The sequence below is a fragment of the Emys orbicularis genome, chromosome 7 (assembly GCF_028017835.1).
Source record: "Emys orbicularis isolate rEmyOrb1 chromosome 7, rEmyOrb1.hap1, whole genome shotgun sequence".
Lineage (NCBI taxonomy): Eukaryota > Metazoa > Chordata > Testudines > Emydidae > Emys > Emys orbicularis.
Genome location: NC_088689.1, coordinates 92992776 through 93014677, shown reverse-complemented (window position 1 = coordinate 93014677; position 21902 = coordinate 92992776). Strand labels below are relative to the sequence as shown.

The window sequence follows — 21902 nt, the reverse complement described above, 5'->3', positions numbered from 1 at the left end:
TTTAAATCTGCACTGTCTCAATACAAATCTAGTTTTAAAACAACTCTTTGGAAAAAATTCTTAGTTACACTATTAGAACTGTAAGTGTACCAAAAATGTGCTGAACCAATAGAAATATATCAAAACTTGGAGTACAAAGATAACATATGTAAGCACATCTTGGCTGATTATAGTCTCCTGAAAACTACATAATGCCAAATGGTCAATTTGTTTCCACCAGCTTGAAAAGATGACAGCTAGATGAAAGCTAAGTGAAACTGGCTCCAGAATATGCATATTTTTATTTTAAAAAACACAAGAATTAGAAACAAGGCGTTTGGTCTGCTTCCTTTGTGGGAAATATTAAAGTAGGAAATGTTCTGATAGTGAGAAAGCCATATTAGGAGATTTGGAACATTTCCATTTACTTTTTATTCCCAAAAATATATATATTGAAATTGCTGCATTGCAAGACAACAGGTCTCCAGTTTCACACATTTTACTCAACAAACTTGGACCTTTGTTCCACAGTTCTCAGCCAACAATGCCAGAAGACAACCTTAATTTAGATATATGTTACACAAAGAGAGGCAAAAACTGACTGTTTGCACTATGATGCCATACCAGTACAGTCATAGCCAATCAATCCCTCAAGCTTGCAGTGTCACTTTATAATTCACAGTGAGCACACTTTAATATAATTGTTTTTAGAAGACTGAGCAACACCAAGGTTTCTGACCATAAGTTTCCATGATCTGCTGCTATTGTTTCTACATGGACCCAAAAAGAATTTCACATTTGGTAGTTCTACTAAATTGTTGTTGCACTGTCCAGTGTCACCAACTCTTGACACTTACCATTCCATGCCAATATTTATACTGAAGAATTATGGTATCACTGTAGTGAAAAAGTATAGTAAGTAAGAGCCAGTGTCAATCATGAACAAAGCTGCACATAAATGAGGCAACTACAAGTACAAAGTTGAACATTAAAAAAACAAAAACACAGCAATACCATACAAATAGATGCATAAAAGTGGAAGTCCTATGTGCTGTATTCTTCCACCTCACCCACATAGAGCTGTGCAGAATTTTTTGGATTAAACTTTCACTTAAAAATTCAGATGTGAATTGAAAAACATTTTGTGAATTCATGTTTAATTTCTGGATTGTTGTGGTGAAAATTTTTTTTTAAACCAATGTTTCATTTTGACATTTTTAAAACAAATTATTTTGATTCAAAATGACTTCTCATTTTTAAATTTACTTAATAAAAATGTAAAAGTCAAAAATGAAATGAAGCATTTTATTTCAGGTTAAACAAAAACATTTTGTTTGACCCAATGACTTTTGTACTTTTTCAGTTCTCCAAAAAATAATTTTAAAAAAATAAATAAATAAATTTGGTTCAGCCAGCAAACTGAACAAAATCAGTTATTCGCATAACTCCACCCCCATACTGCATATCTGCAACATACATGCTTTGGTTTGTGTGACCAGGCAGAGAGACAGTGTTTATCCACCATGACATACAGGCTCAGGTAATTAAATCTGCATATGCAGAAACATTAAAACTGATGAGTTTTGGGAGTATAAATTGCCACACCCATATTATAATCTTTCAACTGTGCATGCAGCTCCTAGTGCACAAAACATGTAAACACAAATGTGTACCTGTGAATAACAGCAACAGAAAAAGTAGAAACCCCACTGATTCGAGACTGAAAATCAGGCTCATAAGCAAAAAGGTCATTTCCTGATGCAAAACTATGCTGTTATAGAACCTCAAAATCATAGAAATGTAGGGCTGGAAGGGACCTCAAAAAGTCATCAAGTCCAGACCCCTGCGCTGAGGCAGGACCATATACGAGTTAAAGACTTTGGCTTTAGCTTCATACCATAGGATACCATAAAAAATTAAAGACATTAGGTCATTTGGCTCATTTCCCTACCAGTGCAGTGTTGTCAATACTCTCAAGCACTTAATTTACAGTTCCAAAATATTTTGCCAAGAACAAAACTGAAAGCTTTTCCTCACGAAAAACATCCTTCCATCATTTGACTGTTATACTGCAAAAGACAATGCATTTGAGACTGTGGAATTTGCAGAGGTAGCAAGGGAGCTTTTGTCTAAACTATTGGGGCGGGTGGGAAGTAGTGGCTCAGGATCCTTTTTGGGAAGGGAAGAAGGCATCATCTGAGCTGCTGGGCAGGCTGGTGGTGCTCAGATAAGTCTCTGGTCCCGGTGCACCTTAGGAAGGGTTTATAAACACTGTCCTTCCACCCTGAGCCCCTTCTCATGCCTTGTTTACCAGGGGATTAGCGTAGGACTGGTTTTCTGGGTCTCCTGTGGGCATTGCACTAGTTGCCCTTTTTTTTTTTTTTATAAAGGAGTGGGAAGAAATTTTCCCCTCCTCACCAGATTGGCCTGTTTGGGGTGGGTTTTTTCACCTTTCCCACAGCAGCTCAGGGATCTGGTTGGCTAAGTCAGGAGGTAGGGTTCAAGTTGTTGCAATTTAGCAGATGACATCTGTCCAGCACAGGTATTCATTCCACAGTGGTCCTGGTTCCCTGATAAATCGGAATTGGAGTGGACTTAGGGAAAGGCTGGGGAATTGGGCTGGCACTCCTAATGTCTGGTAAAGCAAGGAGACAACCCCCTTTCCCCAGACTCTTAACCCTCATATGAGAAGGTGGTGAGGTCCAAGCAACAGGCTAGGAACACCCAGTGTAGTGATAGTGGGCTGATAGCAGCCCTCCACAAGGTGGAAATGACTAAGGAAGGAATCATGACCTGCACTGTACAAATTATTGCTGGAGAGCTCTTAGATCAGTTAAGTTAATAAAGTTGTGGCCTAATTAAACCACATCCCTTGTGTCTTGTCTTTCTTCCCATGTGTCTAGGGCTATGAGGATCATGTTCCTAAGACAAGTATGATAAACATATCATGTTTATGTTGCAGTGATGTATGTAACTTAAGATAAAGTGTTAAAAATGAATGGCTCCTGGCAGCAAAAGGGTTTAATACAATTAGGGTTTAATTTACTTATTTTAAAATGTACCTAGCTCATTCCTTAATTACAAAAGACACTAGGAAAGAACCATTAAGAAAAGGTCAATGTTTCTACTGTAAAATCCTTACAATAAGCATTATGGTTCTAAAGTATTGCTTTGGGCTGAAACTTGAATGAAAATTTCTATTTCAAGGAAGTATAGATGAAACTTACGTAAGTGCAAAAAGGGATTAGAAACCAAATCAGAACACTTTGGGTGTTCCTACATATCTAAAGCACCTTCAGATATTTTTGAGGAAAATGTTTATCTAACTCAACTTATAGCTATTTATAGAAAGCCAGAACTTTATGGAGATAATTGCATCATTTAATATTTATTCCATGATTTAGTAATTATCACTAATGACTTATTACATATGATTCAATTATTAGTTTCTGGTTTTCATCATTTAAGCTTAAAAACTGAAAAATACCTGCTTGTTATCCCTTTGAAGACTCTGTACAGAATGTGATACCTATGAATAAAGCACTAAAAAACAAGTACTAATGTCAGTTTTGCCGATTCCTGCCATTTTATCACCACTTGAGATATTAGTATTTTTCATTGTCTCAGCTGCTCAATCAGCTTAATACCTGAGATACCAGCATTGATTTAAAAAATTCTAGTCCTCATGCTTGCGAAGAAAAACTTGAAACCAGGACTTTGGAGTGGAGCCCGGAGCTGGAGCGCGGAGCAGCTCCAGAGCAGTGGAGCTGCAGGTTTTTGCCTGGAGCTGGAGCGGAGCCAAGCCAGAGCACAGCTCCAAAGCCCTGCTTGAAACATGCACCCTAGCTGACCCAGCACCAGACGGCAAATAAAAAGAACCCAAAATGTACTCATTCTTCCTAATACATTTCTAGGAGTTGGCATTCCTGAAATACTGCATGATCAAGGGGATGAAGCTTGTGGTTCAAGAGGTACTTTCTGCTCTTTTATTTCTCTTAAAGTAAATCAAAATTAAAAATTGACATTTTATGGCACTTCTTACATATGTTAACTAGTCAAGACAAACAGGTAGCTTTTGCCAAAATGTGCTTTGGGGATGTTTCTGATTCCGAGACATGAATAGTTCTCAGAGTGGAGGATTTTATTTCCAGTAATAGTAACATCTTGTTCTGAAGGAGATTATTATAAAACAACAAGCTAGTGTCATCGTCACTCTCCTTGGGCATAACAGAGTCTACACTCATTTGACTTCTCGCTTCACTGCAAACACTGTTCTTTCCATTGAACATTCATTCCACTGGACTGTTTGCTTCTGGTAAGCACAAAGTAAATTCTACCTGATATAACAATATCTTGAATAAATATTTTGTACTTAATTTAAAACTCTAAGTTTTGACTGATGGAATGAAATGAAAAGGTTGGACATTTCAGATGTCCTGGAAGAAATTCCTGGGACACCAAGATGTTACATGAAAACCTGGGACATATGGGTACGTCAGTTATTCTATTTATACAAGCACCACCACTCTTGATAAATGCACATCTCAGCCATAAAATGAAATTTTAACCAACTTAAGTTTTAGTACTGTGTTATTGCACCATGAAAACTGCTTCAGTGAATTACCAGGCTATAGTGAACACATGTTTATCAATTTTTCTTCTAATCTGCCCACATTATGCATAAAGTTTGCAAAGCAATCTCTAAACAAAAATATTAAATATGTTTTGTTAATGCACTTGGTTTTTTTTATCTTCATTGTCCATAGAAGTGTACAACACTGATATCAAACTGTTCCTACCATATCTGAACAGGATTTAAGAAGAAAAAAAAATCAAACATATTCCAGTGTAGGCAGCAAACCATGCATTTCAGTGAAACATGTGACACAAGGTGAATTGATGCAAACAAAGTAACTATGACAAAATGAAAATTAGAGCTGTCAATTAATCGCAGTTAACTCACGCGATTAACTCAATAAAATAATTGCAATTTTACAAATTGCGATTAATGGCAGTTTTAATTGCACTGTTAAACAATAGAATACCAATTGAAATCTATTAAATATTTTGGATGTTTTTCTACATTTTCAAATATATTGATTTTAATTACAACATAGAATACAAAGTGTACAGTGCTCACTTTATATTATTTTTATTACAAATATTTGCACTGTAAAAATGATAAACAAAAGTAGTAGTATTTTTCAATCCTCCTCATACAACTACTGTAGTGCAATCTCTATCAGGAAACTGCAACTTACAAAATGTAGATTTTTGTTACATAACTCAAAACAATGTATAGGCTCTAAACTTTTACAAGTCCACTCAGTCCTACATTTCGTTCAGCCAATCACTAAGACAAACAAAGAGATAATGCTGCCCTCTTCTTATTTACGTCACCAGAAAGTGAAAGCAGGCATTCACATAGCACTTTTGTAGCCGGCATTGCAAGGTATTTACATGCCAGATATGCTAAACATTTGTATGCCCCTTCATGCTTCAGCCACCATTCCAGAGGACATGCTTCCATGCTGATAATGCTCGTTAAAAAAATAATGAGGTAATTAAATGTGACTGAACTCCTTGGGGGAGAACTGTAAGTCTCCTGCTCTGTTTTACCCACATTCTGCCATATATTTCATGTTATAGCCGTCTCGGATGACGACCCAGCACATGTTGTTCATTTTAAGAACACTTTCACTGCAGATTTGATAAAACTCAAAGAAGGTATCAATGTGAGATTTCTAAAGATAGCTACAGCACTCGACCCAAGGTTTAAGAATCTGAAGTTTCTCCCAAAATCTGAGGGGGACAAGGTGTGGAGCGTACTTTCAGAAACTTAAAAGAGCAACACTCTGATGCGGAAACTACAGAACCCGAACCATCAAAAAAGAAAATCAACCTTCTGTTGGTAGCATCTGACTCAGATGATGAAAATGAACATGCATCAGTCCACACTGCTTTGGATCATTATCAAGTAGAACTCATCATCAGTATGGACACATGTCCTCTGGAATGGTGGCTGAAGCATGAAGGGACATATGAATCTTGCGCATCTGACATGTAAATATTTTGTGGCACCACAACAGTGCCATGCAAATGCCTGTTCTCACTTTCAGATGACATTGTAAACAAAAAGTGGGCAGCATTATCTCCTGCAAATAAAAACAAAATTGTTTGCATGAGCAATTGGCTGACCAAGAAGTAGGACTGAGTGGACTTGTAGGCTCTGTAGTTTTACATTATTTTGTTTTTGAATGCAGTTTTTTTGTACATAATTCTACATTTGTAAATTCAACTTTCATGATAAAGAGATTGTACTACACTACTTGTATTAGGTGAATTGAAAGATACTATTTCTTTTGTTTTTTACAGTGCAAATACTTGTAATCAAAAATAAATATAAAGTGAGCACTGTGTACTTTGTATTGTGTTGTAATTGAAATCAATATATTTGAAAATGTAGAAAACATCCAAAAATATTTAAATAAATGGTATTCTATTATTGTTTAATCGCACGATTAATTTTTTTAATCGCTTGACAGCCCTAATGAAAATTGAATGAGTTTGCTGGTATTTTAAATATCACCTTCAAAGAAATTACAGCTTCACTGAAACAAAGTTTTCTGCACCAGGGCACCCACTTGAGGAAAAATGTGTTAAACATTGTTTCTTCTGTCATGTTATAGCAATAGGACAATGTGGTTCTTTATGAGGTATGGTAAGCAAGAAAAAGACAAATTAGAGCTTCTTCATCAGGCCACCAGCTGTGGCAAGTCATCAGTCAATTTAATATATACCTACTGGCATTCCTAATAATCAGCTGTTAAGAAATCCAGAATAGAATGTAATTAATAGGGATGTTAAAGGTCATTTAAACGAAACATTACCCTTACAACAACAACAAACAGAAAAACCTTGCTTGTTGCTGAGTTTGAAAGTAATTAGATTATAAATAAATTGGTTTGGTTATAAATGCTAGGAAGCTCTAGGATTAGTGAATATTGAATACATTGCAGTTGTTGAACTGAAACAGCTAGATCATGTCAAAAAATAGCAATGAACATAAATTTACTAAATGAACAGAAAAAGATTTGAAAATACCTTTCTAATTAAAAATACTCCTGTGATTTTACTCGTCTGAAATCTCAGCTGGGTTAGTGAAGGAGTTTCAAAATAAAACAAGCTCTCAAACACTTGCAGTTTATGCAATCACACTGCATCTTTGAGGAGTATGAGAGAAACATACACAGTATATAAGAACATAAGAATGGCCATACTGTGTCAGACCAATGGTCCATCTAGCCCAGCACCCTGTCTTCTAACACTGGCCAGTGCTAGAGGGAATGGACACAACAGGGCAATTTCAAGTGATCCATCTCCTGTCATCCAATCCCAATTTCTGACAGAAATTTAGGGACACAAGGAGCATGGGGGTGCATCCCTGGCCATACTGCCTAGTAGCCATTGATGGTCCTCTCCTCCATGAACTGATCTAATTCTTTTTTGAACTTTTATACTTTTGAACTTTTTTGGCCTTCACAACATCCCCTGGCAATAAATTCCACAGGTTGACTGCATGTTGTGCAAAGTAGCACTTCCTTATGTTTGTTTTAAACCTGCTATTAATTTCATTCGGTGACTCTTTGTTCTTGTATTATGTAAAGGGGCAAAAAACATGTCCTTAATCTTTTTCTCTATACCAGTCATAATTTTATAGACCTCTATCATATCCCCCCCCTCAGTCATCTCTTCTAAGCTAAGCAGTCCTACTCTTTTTAATTTCTCCTTATATGGAAGTTGTTCCGTACTCCTAATCATTTTTGTTGCCCTTCTCTGTAACTTTCTCCAATTCTAATATATTGTTTTTGAGATGTCCAAAAGTATGTTTTTGAGTATGTCCATTCTTTTGTGTCCATTTCTTGTTCTATTACTGTTCAAACTGTGTCTAATTTACCTTCTGCCACATCTTGACTACATTTCTTTAGTGCTGTCTGATTTTCTTTCTTCACTTTGCGAAGTGAAAACAAATGCCTCTTTGAGATTTAAATATTCATGATTGTGTTGCATTGACACCTTTTTAAGGATTTTTTGCACTTCTTCATTCTGTTCACTTACAAGTTTGCACTGATGCCAACTCACTCTCAGTGTATCCCTCTTGAGTTAAGAAATTATCTATTTTTCCAGTTAAAGATATATGGCAATTTTCCATCTTATTTTTATGACTTTTTTTGTTAGATCTACATGCCAGATTTACATGAAATATAGAAATAGCCTGTTTAGATCTGAGCTTTCATGTCTTTTGAATCAAGCATTCTAGTCCTTTTCTTCTGAAAACATAAACTGAATATCTGGGTTCGAAGTCATTCCATTCTGAAGGACTTCAAATCACTTTGCACCCTTTTGGAGGCAGCAATTCTCAGGCTGCCTCTTTTACCACTAGGGTTGCCTCAGACTCTCCTCCAGCTGGATGCCTGAAAATGAACTGCAGTAGAACCTCAGAGTTACGAACACCTCGGGAATGGAGGTTGTTCGTAACTGAACAAACCGTTATGGTTGTTCTTTCAAAAGTTTACAGATGAACATTGATTTGAAACTTTACTATGCAGAAGAAAATGCTGCTTTTAACCCCCTTAATTTAAATGAAACAAGCACAGAAACAGTTTCCTTACCTTGTCAATTTAAAAAAAAATTCCCTTTATCTTTTTAGAAATTCACGTATAACACAATACTGTACTGTATTTGCAGGGTGGTTTTGTTTTTGGTGTGTGTGTGCGCGTCTGCTGCTGTCTGATTGCATACTTCTGGTTCCAAATGAGGTATGCAGTTGACTGGTCAGTTCGTAACTCTGAGGTTCTACTGTAGTTTGCTTCTGAGAAGCCATTTTGACTTTTGGCCACAGGGCTGGCAGTCTAACAGCAAAAGACACAATGCAGCCAAATCAATCAAATATGGGACTGAAAGAAAAGGGTTCACACATTCTAGTACAGACTGTGATGCTGACTCCCTCTGTGCCCTTAGTGAAGTCTTATCACCTCATTATACCTTTTTCTTCCTTCTACAAGATAAGAAGCCAACTTCAGATGTAATACCATGGTTCTGGTAACATCTACTTTTTAGGTCTTTAGAAAGTGTCTGCATCACAGAAAATGAAAATATTGGTTATTTACTGTTTCAGTATATTACAACGTATTATTTCCATATAATTACAGCATTTGATCTTATACCCAGTTGTGGCTTTCCTGCACTTTAGCCATTTTCCCTTTCATTTCACACCATTAATCAATCCCTTTTTTCCCCTCCATCACTTCAGTATGGTATCACAATCCACCCTCGGGGGGGGGGGGGGGATTACTTAAGCTTCTGATCTTGCATTCTGTACACACAACTACAAAAATCCACTCAAAGGTCTGATATTCCAGTCTATATACACACAACTAACATTTATATTAACAGGTGAACTCCTGGCCTCATTGTAGTCAATAGGAGATTTGACGGTGATTCCAATGGGGCCAGGTCTTCAGCCTTATTCTTGGACAACAGACCGGGCATCATTTAAGATTTATTTTTCATAAACTCAATCTGGCTACATTTGATGGCTATTTTTCAGGCCCCAAAAGCCGCACAGCTGCTCAAGGACCCATTTTAGGCTTAGTTTTATTTAATTTAACATTTATGTTTCATGATGACAGTCTTCATCTTTTTATACAAACAGCAACATACAACTTGTTTGATACTGGTTAGTCTGATTTTGACAAAGACAATGAAACAGAACTTTCCATAATTTCTTTCTCATGCTGACTTTTTAAATTGTGCTCTAATATTTTTTTCACTTTGAGGTCACTATGGATTCTATACCTAGTTTGAATAATACTGTGTGCAATCAATTCCTAGTCATGAGAACTCAGAGCATCAGCTCATATTAACTATGATAAAAGCTCTTTTTTGCTGTTTTGTAACATTTGGGTTGTGTGAATTGGCTGAACAGCTGTAGATGGTATGTTTTTACTACATATGTTTAATTATTTGGGTGGTGCGAGGTGCAGTAGAGGGAAGGCTATATGAAAATTGCAGGAAACAATGAAATCAGATGTTTTTTAAAATATGTTGTTGATATTGTAAGAGTGTCTATTTGGTATTAAGCACAATGTTTTTCTTTTATAAGAATTAACGGACTAACAAAATCATCTATAGAATTCTGAGACCATAATTAGAATTTGAAAAAAAAATGTTAAGAGGAAAAAAATCCACAAAAGTTTTAAACATAATAAATCTCACTTTACCTGAGGACTGAAAACCCCTTTTCTAAAGGTTCACTCTCTCTGTAGATGACACACAGCAAAGCACTTAACTCAGAATGAGACAATTCTTTTGAAAGACCGAGCTCTGAACTATACCTTAAGGACACATTAAATAGCTCACACCCATCTTAAGGGACACTTTTTCCTCATTTCCCAGTAAATCTTTCAGTCCAGTTGAATCTCCTCCTATCCCTCCCCAAAAATACTTTCTCCAAGTATAAATATGCCTTCCAAGATTCGACTGCGGAGAACTATGGGGAAACTGAAAGGTAAGGGTGGAGATTTGATTGAGAATCTGTGAAGAGAAGAGAAAATAGCTAATTAAGGAGCCTGGGCAGTGGCATTGGGACAATTTCTATAATGGTGGTGCCAAAAGCCATTGAACAAAACTGTAAACCCTGTATATGATGGAAACCACTTCAAGCCAAGGGGTGCTGCCACCCCCCTAGCATCCCTAGTTCCAGCACTCCTGAGCCTAAGGAGAGCAGAGGATATATCAAATTGAGGGCAAATGGATAAAACTAGAGGTCTAAAGATGTACTGGGAGTGCTGCTGGACAAAAAGATGGATGGAGGAAGGAGAAGCATAAGGGTAAATTGTTGGGGGAAGAGGATGGGTTGATGGTATTGAGGACAGTTAGAGACTTGGTTGCTGAGAGAGATTTGAACAGGGCTAAGACAGAAAGCACATGAAAAAATTGAGAAGCCAAGTGAGAAAAGACTATGGAGGACAATGGACAAAATATGAAGAAAATGTAGGTCCAACAAAACGTGGGAGATAAACAGGGGGATAGAGCAAGAAGAGTAGAACAGGGGACAATGAACAGAGAACAGAAGGCAAGCCAAGAGATAAGGTAATATGGAAGGGATGAGGAAGGAGAGCTGCAGAGAGGCAACGGTAGTAATGCAATGAGTGAAATGGAAGGAGGAAATGGCAGGGAAGTATGTAAGGGGAAGCATGGGAAATGCTGTGTGACTAAAACAGATCTGGGGGGGGGGGAAGAGGTGAGAAGCAGAGTAAATATGGAGGAAGAACAGAAATCAAAGGGATACAATGAGTTCTAACATTTTGTTTCTATTCTTTGTCAACGTTTGCTGGAAAAGTATATAATAAAAATTAAATGTGCATAGAGGAAGGGATCTTTTGGATATCTGATTTCAGTAGGGAGGTGTGCACAGAAGTCTAATGTACCTGCGGTATGTATAGAGAGGAAGCATGCATTTAAAAAAAATAAAAAACCAAACTCAGAATACAGCAGAACCTCAGAGTTATGAACTGACCAGTCAAACACACACCTCATTTTAGTTTGTATTGACTTCACTGGGGCTTTTTCTGTACTGACTTCAATGGGGCTTTTTCTGTAGCCTGTTGTAAAACTAGGCAAATGCTTAGATGAGTTGATGTGCCCCCTGGAAGACCTCTGTGTACCCCCAGAGATACATGTAACCATGGTTGAGAATCACTGTCTTAGGCCTTTCTGGAGACAAATACATTAATCAGGGAGGTTCATATCATCACCAAGATGGATTCTAAGCATGACAAAATAGCTACAAAATTTCCAAGTTTCCAATTAGCATCATACACACTAGACTATCTGAAAAGTGCTACAACATTCTGTAGCATTTTTAATTCCTCACATGGTCAGTATTTGGAGCATAGATTCCCCCCCCCCCCCCATTAAAAGCAGTCTACTGTTTTTAGAAGTGTGTATCCAGTAGAAATGAAAATCTGTGTAAAATATTCTATTTTGCGGTTTATTTTAAAAATGTCAAATAATTGTACCATGACAGAAGTCTGGACAAATATAAGATCCCTTGCAGGATTATATTTTGGTTATTTTTAATTGCCAGATAATTTGTCAGATTGGGCACCACATCAGGTGGTCACCCCAGTGTCCAAAATTGAAACACTAACTAGGTAATGAGAGTAAAAGGCTTGCAGGTTTCTTCACACAGGCATCAACTATTACACAGTCAAAGAAACAGTGTGATCTTGCACACAAGTAGTGACCAGTGTGGAGGCAATTCAGAAAGAGAACACAAAACATTTAGTCCATAATCTAGGCCTTCCATCCCCCTCAGAGTGCTCTCTCCCTCATGAGTGTACACATAATTTGGAATAGGCCCTTCCTTCTTCCAGTGATCCCACATTGCTATGTCTGGGTGCCTGGCTGTAGGTTATTTTCAGCCTGTGAAGAGATGTGTTCCCTCTCCATTTGTGGCAGCCTCTGCTGTGCATGCCTCCTTCCCTTTCATTTCCTTGTGTTTTGATTGCAGCTGGAGGGCCCCTGTGCTGGTTTGAGAGCAAGTGCTGTGAGCAGGGCTGATTAATTCTCTGAACCCCCGCGTTGGCCTAGCATCAGATTTTATAAACCCCATTACTCCACTGCAGTATATTAGGAACATGGTTCCCAGGGACTTTACTCAAACTAATGGAGGGCAGTTACACCAGCAATCAATGGTGACGGATAGTTGTGCCAAAGTATTTGAATTAGGACATCCCTCCAGGATTGATCCTATAACCGATGTTGTTCAGTATACAAATGCAGCTTCTTATCAAGCTCATCTGCAGCAGGAGTAGACTATCATCTGTAATAAAACTTTAGAGTGAGAGGGTATATGCTATGATATTTCTCTTAATCAGATATCAGTAGGATGCAGGGAATGTGTTGTCCGTCTACAGACTGGTTAGTTAAATCTAAGCCACCTCACTTGTGATCTTTGAGATGGGAGACTCTGTCACAAAGGGCACAGCAGTTTTATATTAACAAACATCCTCCTGTTTGAAGATAGGGGAATATGCAATTATTTCCTTCTGCTCTGGTCTCAAAAAATATACATTGATGGTTAGAAGGCTTCTTCTTATATTCATTTCCAAAGTCAATACAGCTAATTGTATCTACATGCTGAACCTTAGAGCTACAGACCTTCCTACAAAATATCCTTGCAGTAAGTACTCTCCTTTCTCTCAGATTTACTTTCCAACAAGATACAGAGAACTCTACATCCCCTTCCCAACCTATGTATTGCTAAGGAAGTCCAAATAACACCTTCTGAAAGAGGGCTCAGTTAACATGTAAATGAGAAGTTCATAGTGGGTGCAATGAATATATATATATATATATATATATATATATATATATATATATATATATATATATATATATATATTGCAGTTCTTGACACTAATTTGTAACTTCATATACAATATTTTAAAATTCTAAATGTATTGCAGATACTGAAAAGATTAAAGGGCCTAACTGTGCCAAGACTTACTCATGTAGGCAGTGTAGTTGTAGCTGTGTCAGTCCCAGGATATTAGAGAAACAAGGCGGGTGAGGTAATATCTATTGCTGGGCCATCCAATAAAAGATATTACTTCTCCCATCTTGTTTCCCTAAAGCTTACTGTGACTGAGACAGCACTCTGGTCACAGCAGCTCCAATCACACAATGCAGAACGGAGCTAGTTAAACAGAGCTGTGCCTAATTTGTGGGAGGAGGAGAGCTGAAAGGCTAATTAAGCCATTAGGCAGAGGCTAGAGGCACAAGGAGGAAGTAGAAAGGGAGAAAGAGGGGGATGAGATGAGAGAGATTACCCTTCCCTGTTTGTTACAGGAGCTTAGGGCTCCCTAGGACTGTTGGAGCAGAGCTCTATATAGTCTGAAGGTAGTGGGAACCCACATTGTAAACAAACTGCACAAGGTGTTTGACTAGCACAAGGGTCTCTGAGAAGTTCATGAGCTGGAGCAGAGGCAGGAAACAAGAAGGCCCTGTCACATTTACTCATGTGAATAGTTCCACTGAAGCCAACAGGACCACTGACATTCTTCTTTCTAGCCAAATCTCAGAACCAGAACTTGATTCTCACCTTCAAATCAGTCAAAACATTGTCATTTGTTGAGTAACACAGTGGCCACCACCCAAGTGCCCCCTTGTGACCAGGTGTGCCTCTGCCTCTGTTTTCCCCTTCTTCAGGGCTCCTTGAACTCTACACAATCACACTTTCAATGACTGCCCTTTTGGGAGGTCTATGGTTTTTTTTGTCAAATTCACAAAAGTTCCCAGAAACAAAATAAGAAATCTTGCACCCAGCCTGAAGCTGGGCACAGCCACTCCTCCCTGCCATACTGTACCTTCCTCAGGGATCACTGCAGGGGGCGCTCTCTCCTTACAGCTTCACTTTGCAGTCCCCTGCTAGCTCTGCCCTCACTGAAACTCTCTGACACTTTATAGCCCATGTGCAGCCCCACCTCAACTGGGAGCACCTGCTCTGGCTGGACCGTGGCTTCCATTATTCTGTTCTCTCCTGGTTTTCCCCTTACCTGTGTAATCACTCCTTCGATGTGTCTTTTGGACGATCCTTCTCATCCTCCCACCAACTTTCTGTGGGAGTTTCACAGAGCTCCTTGGCCCTTTCCCTTCTCCCACTACACCTCATCTGAGTAATCTGATCCACAAACACAAATTCATTTGTCATCTCTACGCGGATGACACACAGATCTAACTCTCTACTCCAGACCTGTCTCCTGTCCAAACTGAAGTCTTGGCCTGTCTCTCTGACATCTCCTTCTGGATACCTAGCCATCAGCTCAAGCTTAACATGGCTGAAACAGATTTCTTAATCTTCCTCCACAAGCCCTGCACGCTATCTCCTTTCTTGGTCACTGGGGAGTATCACCACCCTGATTGACAATCAGGCCCATAACTTAGGAGTCTTTTTTGACTCTGGCCTCTCTCTAGGTCTTCACATCCAAGCTATGTCTAAGTCTTGCAGATTCTTACTGCAAGACATCTCTGAGATATGGCCTTTCCTACCCATCCACATAGCTAGAACTCTCATCTCACATCTCTATTATTATTGCAACAGCCTTTTCTCTAGCCTTAACATATGCAATCTTGCCCCACTCATATCCATTAAGAACGTTGCTGCAAAGAAAAGGTTCCTAGCCTGTCACTTTCCAGCCTTCCACTGGGTCCCCATTCTCTATCACACCAAACATAAGCTGCTTGTCTTCACTTTCAAGGCCTTCACAGCTTACCTCCCACCACCTAAAATCTATCATTCATTACTGAAATGTCTACTCCCAACTCCCATCAGACCATGAGGCCAGCCTCCATTGCCCACTTAAATTTTCAAACAAGCACCTTTGTGCTTTCTCTCATGCTGACCCTCATGCTTGGGAGAAGCTTCCTGTAAACATTCACAAGGCCACATCATTGTTCTCCTTCAAATCCCTCCTTAGAACTCCCCTTTGCCATGATATCTAAAAAAAAACTTGACAACTATTATGCTACTGATGTGCTGAGACCACTGCCTACCTGCTGACCAATACTGTTTCACTGTTTCCTTATACTCCATTGGTCTGTCTGAATCCATCTGTTGTCTTGTCTTATACTTAGTCTGTATACTCTTTGGGGCAAGAGACATCTTTTTTGTTCTGTTTTTGTACAGTGCCTAGCACAATGGGATCCTGGTTCATGACTGGGACTTCTAGAGACTAGTACATATAAATCAGTCAGTCAGTCAATCAAAAACCCAACACACAAACACATGACCTAGAGTTGCAGAACCAGCCCCTACACTGAACAGGTCAGTAGTACCTCTTAATAACAAGACAGTTAAAGCCAAAAGAAAGTTAAAAGTCTATTTTCTTCACCACTTCACCACATAGACAATGAAAATATACTGCTCAATTTAATTTCTTTTGTAGGGAGTCACGTTCTGTTTCTTGTGCACTAACATACTGCTGTTTGTGTTTACAACATGATGAGGAATGATTTGCTTTTAAATGACTTTTCATTAATCTTATAAAAAGAAAATCTCCTGTTCATGCAGAAATCCTCCTATCAATCCTAAAACCCTTTTAAAAATAAATGTATTTTTTATCTAAAACAAGGTGAATGTACCACTAATGCAGTTGGCAGTATTCCAAGCACCAAACAGGATTCAGCTAGGGCAGTGTTTCCCAAACTTGGGACGCTGCTTGTGTAGGGAAAGCCCCTGGCGGGCTGGGACGGTTTGTTTACCAGCCGCATCTGTAGGTCCGGCCAATCGCGGCTCCCACTGGCCGCAGTTCGCTGCTCCAGGCCAATGGGAGCTGCTGGAAGCGGCGCAGGCCGAGGGATGTGCTGGCCGCCGCTTCCAGCAGCTCCCATTGGCCTGGAGCAGTGAACCGCGGCCAGTGGGAGCCACGATCGGCCGGACCTGGGGACGCAGCAGGTAAACAAACCAGCTTGGCCCGCCAGGGGCTTTCCCTACACAAGCGGCGTCCCAAGTTTGGGAAACACTGAGCTAGGGCATCAGATGGGTCACTTATAGCATGCACCTAGAGAGCATCAGAAGACAGTTGTAATGTAAGTGCCTTTCCTTTCTGGTTTTATTTTAAATTTAAAAGGGAAAAAATAGCTTCTGTTATATGTAAATAATCCATCCCATTCTTTTGCTGTGTGTTTTGTGCTAAGCACTTTGGGGTGGGGGGGAATACTAGAGCTGCAATGATATTAAGCTATATTAAATCCTAAAAACAGTGCTTCTTTCATCGTTTTTTCTCATAAATTGTAGATTTCCTTCCACTTTCTTCTTCTTTATCTCCAATGGTACTTCTCCAACTGACAACTTCTTATGCATAAATTCACATTGTTCCAATATTTTCTTCATAATAATCAGAATGAGAAGCTTATGCTTTTGAATTTCCACACATGCAAAATATACAAGGCCCTGTCCATAACTTCCCATTCTTAAGTGTGTACAAAAGGTATGCAACCTGGGAAGAAGCTTTGAAATAGCCTCAATTAGAGTTCTCCCAGGGGGGGGGTACCAGTTAGTAAATTTATATGTTACAGATTAATCTAAGAAAAACCAAGACAAATAACTAATGTACAGATGAAAGGATTTCAGGAGAGAGAATGAGTGAGTAAAAGATGGAAAACTGGAGGGACCATCCGTATACACTTTTGGAAAATTCATACCATGGACATATTTAAAAGACAAAAAAAAATTCCCATGGCCACTTACTAAAAAAAAAAGAGAAGTGATATTTCACAATAATGAAGCAGTCTGGGGGACCATCTTTCATGGATGAAAGGTCTCAGTAATGAAGTGACTTTTAAGAGTAAAGAAAACTCCAAAACAACAGCATTTTAACCAATAAGACAGCGTATACAAATTAACTCAAGATAACAAACTGAGCTGCACAATCTCTTCAGCCAAAAATTAGCTGCTCATAACTGAACTGAAATAGTTATAAGTAGAACACGGCCTCCTATTTTCCTTTTGTGTTGCTCTAAGAAACTCTTTACATTTATACTTAATGTTGAAAGACAGATGAAGAGGATATAGATGACTATGATGGAAGTATTTCTTTCACTCAAGGTCCTACAATATCCTTTAGTTGCAGAAAAGCCAGCAGACAAGCTATGTATACAGCTAGACATCTCAGGATACTGATGACATAAACCACTTGGGCTGTGTTCTTGTAAGTACCATGCACCTTTTCCTCCATGCTTTACTCGTGGAAAATTATCACTGAATTCAATGGGAATTTTGTCCAAGAAAGAACTACAGGATTAAACTGTATAAAACATTTTATGCACCCCCCTCCACCAACACCTCTGATACACATGCAGTGTATTCTACATAGAAAACTAAAGAAGTTATTTCCCCAAGTATCCCAAGTAATATAAATTTGTAAAGAAATAGATACATGACAGATGATTTAGGATACGCTAGTCCAGTATTTAGGAAACTGGACTAGAAGTCAAGAGATCTAGGTTTTATTAGCAGCTCTGCCACTAACCGTGTGACCTTGGGCAAGTCATTTCACCTCTCAGTCTCCTCCATCTCTAAAAAAGTGATATTGGTAGCTTCCTTTGTAAAACACTGGATTTAATACCATTAATTATAATAATAAGCTTTTATTTCCTCCTCAGATCTCAAAGCATCTGTAGGACTATAAATCAGAATCTTTTTACAACAAATTACTTATTACTGTGTTACACGCATACATCTTATAGGGTTCTAAATTAGCTGTATGAACTTAGGAAAGGGACCTGGGCATCATCGTAGTTCTCTCCCCTCAACGTGTAGATGTGGTACAAAAAAGGCAAATAAAAGGAATGGGATGGAGAATAATACAGAGAATATTATAATGCCTTTATATAAATCCATTGTGTGGCCTCATTTGGGTGCTGTGTACAGTACATGTCACCCCATCTCAGAGCTTTTGCAGAAAGAGAGACGAGGATAAGATCTATGTGGTAGGGAAGGGGAAAGAGGAATCCTATTTACCTTTTATGATGTTCTTATACTTTCCTCTGCAGCATCTGGTTCTGGCCATTGTGCCAGATCTAATCCACTCTGGCATTTCCTACGTTTCTATAAAGGCTATAACCCAAATACAGTTACGCACGTTCAAGCTATAAAATAAGGACAGTGTAACTCAACATGTTAAAAGCAGCTTTCCAAGCTGTTCTCTCATATTAAACTAACCTGTATTTATATACCAGCCTAAAATTCAGGATAAACCCCAAACAACTCAACTTATTTCTCAAATAGCTACTTGTCTGTCTCAGAACATGATCTTTTTCCTGTGTCATTTGACAGTAGTTCTATATACCTCTATTTTGTCAAACTGCATGTCTTTGCATCATACAACACAGGGTCTAGCTAACAGATCATGATTATGGCACAGAATAGCATGCATTAATTCATCTATTTCGAGAGCAAGTTGAAATATTTATTCAGGTTAGCATTCATCATGTATATCCTGTTTTTCTTCCTGCTAGTCAAATTATATGGCAGTTCAACAAATATCTACATGGATTTCCATCATTTTAAAAGGTACAAAGCCACTAATACTTATCTACTTTTGAAATCTATTTACATTTAGGCAGTTATTTAAAAGGCTGTAATTACAAAATGGCTATTTCTTGGGCTGGGGGGCAGGAGGAAAAGCTAGGCCAAATAGAATTTAAAAAAACACCACCAAACTGACTCTAAACTGTTCTTTCCAGAAGTCCCATGTATTGTTTCCACAGAAAGGCAGAGTGAAATAAACAGGCATGAACAGAAATATGTAGACTTGTGAACACATCTGCTCTCCTAACAGTGATGCACAAGCAGTCATACCCAACATACATTTACAAAACAGAGTTTATCAGCACTAGCAAGTCTTGGTAAAGACAGATTCAGTTAACTGTTATTGCACTATAAACCTGCTGAAATTACAATGCCTGTACATTAACCTGGACAACCTCATCATTACAAATGCACAGGCTGATGTTGATATATACGGAAATGCCTCACCAGGGACTGACTTTACTGGACAAGCAATTTAGGGATATTTGATTTTTGAAATTGGGATTTGTATACTGTGAAATACTTTATTTTTCTTGAAACCTAATACAAAGAAAAAAGATCCCCTATTTATAACTTCAGACGACAAGACAATGAGTTGTGTCCATGGAAGGTTAAGTAACTGCTCTGATTGGGCATACTGGTTTTCTTCTACCCAACAGATAAAACCATTTTTTGCCTAACATTTAAAGCATATAATTCAATTTTCTTTGTCACAAATTTAGGATATTGTTTTTCTTTCTCTAATCTTAATGCATTCGTTTTTTAAAATTGATTTCAAATATTGTATCAAGATAGGATTTTTATTTACTATTTAACCATTACGCTATTTGTGGTTTTTCCTCCATTTAAACATAAAACATCTTGTAAAATTGGTTTTGAAATATGATCCTGACTGTAAATAAAAATGTTGTTTGATTAAAAATAAACATATACTTAGACTCCATTAATAAAACAATTTCTACACATTATAAAAAAAACTTACCTTATTGATTTTAGCCTGCATTATTAATAAGCAGTGTTCAGAAACTGTATATTGTCATTATGATGCTGACTGCGATACAACACATCATGTCTGTACACATTACATGAGGTAAGTTAATAAACAGAATGAATAAACACATGGCCTGTCTGCATGATACATCATGGCACGTATCATCCTCATGTATGGTGTTCTGACATGAATTAGTGATAAAGAGTTTTCATAGATTTTTAAACACCATTACTGGTCATAATTAGACACATGAAGAAATAATAGGTCAGCATATCAATTTCTCAATCTTACTTTTTTATTACGATTAAACTAGAAGCAAAATAGCCCAACACAACAACAAGAGCTAAAAAGTTGATTCTTAAACCCTAATTATGTAATTCTACAGTGATGGGCAAAATGTTTAGGCTGGCTATCAGTATTGTTATTAATCAATAAACAAGCCCTACACATTTTAGACACTGCGACATAATTGTGAAGACCTGCATGAAAACAAGTGCACTCATACTACAGTCACATACAAATCAGACATATATCCTACCTGTCTAGAGTATTCCCACGTTTACACAAGATGAAAATAACTTTTGATCTCATTAGAGTATAAAGTATATTCTTCCCTAGTAGGGTAAATATATTCCATGGAGTACATTTCTAAAAAATTGCTTTAATTCCCTTTTATGTACCTTGGCATTTGATGGCTTTTGATTCATCTTCCAAAACTACAATTGATTTTTCTACAGACACCAACCAATTTGACGATGCTTTAAAACGGGGGGGGGGGGGAAGGGTTCAGAACAGAAATGAAATAGTTGTGTCCCTCACATGCTAGCTCAAAAGCTAACCATCGTCTCAAGCTCAGTGACAATGCAAACTGACCATCTGCAACTGTAAGAACAACTGGTTCTGACACTATCTTCTCACCCCAAAGCGGGTGAGTTTCAGGCACTTCTGTAATACTGCATGAGCCAGCCCTGGAAAGCAGGGTGCTTCCCACCCCACCCAAAGGTGAGCCCTCGCCACTGAAGTAAACAGGCATTCCCAGGCACCAGAGCCACCCAACACCTGGCCATTAAAAGCAGGGAAAGAAAAAGGAGAAGGGCTGTTTATAGACATTAACACCGTGAGAGAGGGGAGCGCATTACAGTGGGAGGGAGGCAGGATGCGGGGACGTGTGTGGAGGCTGAAAGGGGGGCACCTACCAGTCCGTATGCGGCTCATCAATGACCAGCAGCAGCTTGAACTTTTTGGCTGCAGCTGAGGAAGCGGCGGATGTCGCGTCCACCAAGCCGGCCGAGGCTGCCGTCTGCTTCACGGCATTAGAGAGGGAGCTGAAGAAGCTGCTGCCCGCTGACTGCTGCGGCTGCTGCTGGGGTGGTGCCGACTGCGGCTGCTGCCTGCGCTCCGAGGCCGGGGAGGCGGCGGCAGGAGCCGCAGAGGAGGCAGAGGGAGGCGGCGGCGGCGGCTGCTGGGGCTCCGGCCGCTGCAGATCGGTCATGTAGCCATTGGGCAGGTTGGCGATGAAGCTGCTGTCCGAGAGCCTGCGCCGCAGAAAGTTCATCATCTGGCCGGGATCTGGGGAGCTGCTGGCGAGAGTGCGGCGGGGAGGAGAGGGGCGGCGCGCTGCGCTCCTGCCCGGGCGCTGCGCTGTGCAGGCGGGCTCGCTCGCTCGCTCGCAGGCTGCAGCCCCAATGAGGGGAGGCTCTGCCTTCGCTAGAGCAGCGGGGCCGGCGGCTGCTTCCCTCCCTCTAGTCTCTAGGTGGCAGCCGCCCAAGGCTG

General features: G+C 39.1%; 1 protein-coding gene across 1 annotated transcript in view; it reads right to left on the bottom strand.

Annotated features, from left to right (window-relative positions):
* SYN2 (synapsin II) overlaps window positions 1-21687 on the bottom strand; it is a 442249-nt gene extending 420562 nt beyond the window's left edge. The window contains exon 1 of the mRNA XM_065408359.1: window positions 21326-21687. Coding sequence (XP_065264431.1) covers window positions 21326-21687 — 362 coding nt within the window. The remainder of the gene's footprint in view (window positions 1-21325) is intronic.
* Window positions 21688-21902: the final 215 nt, after the last annotated feature.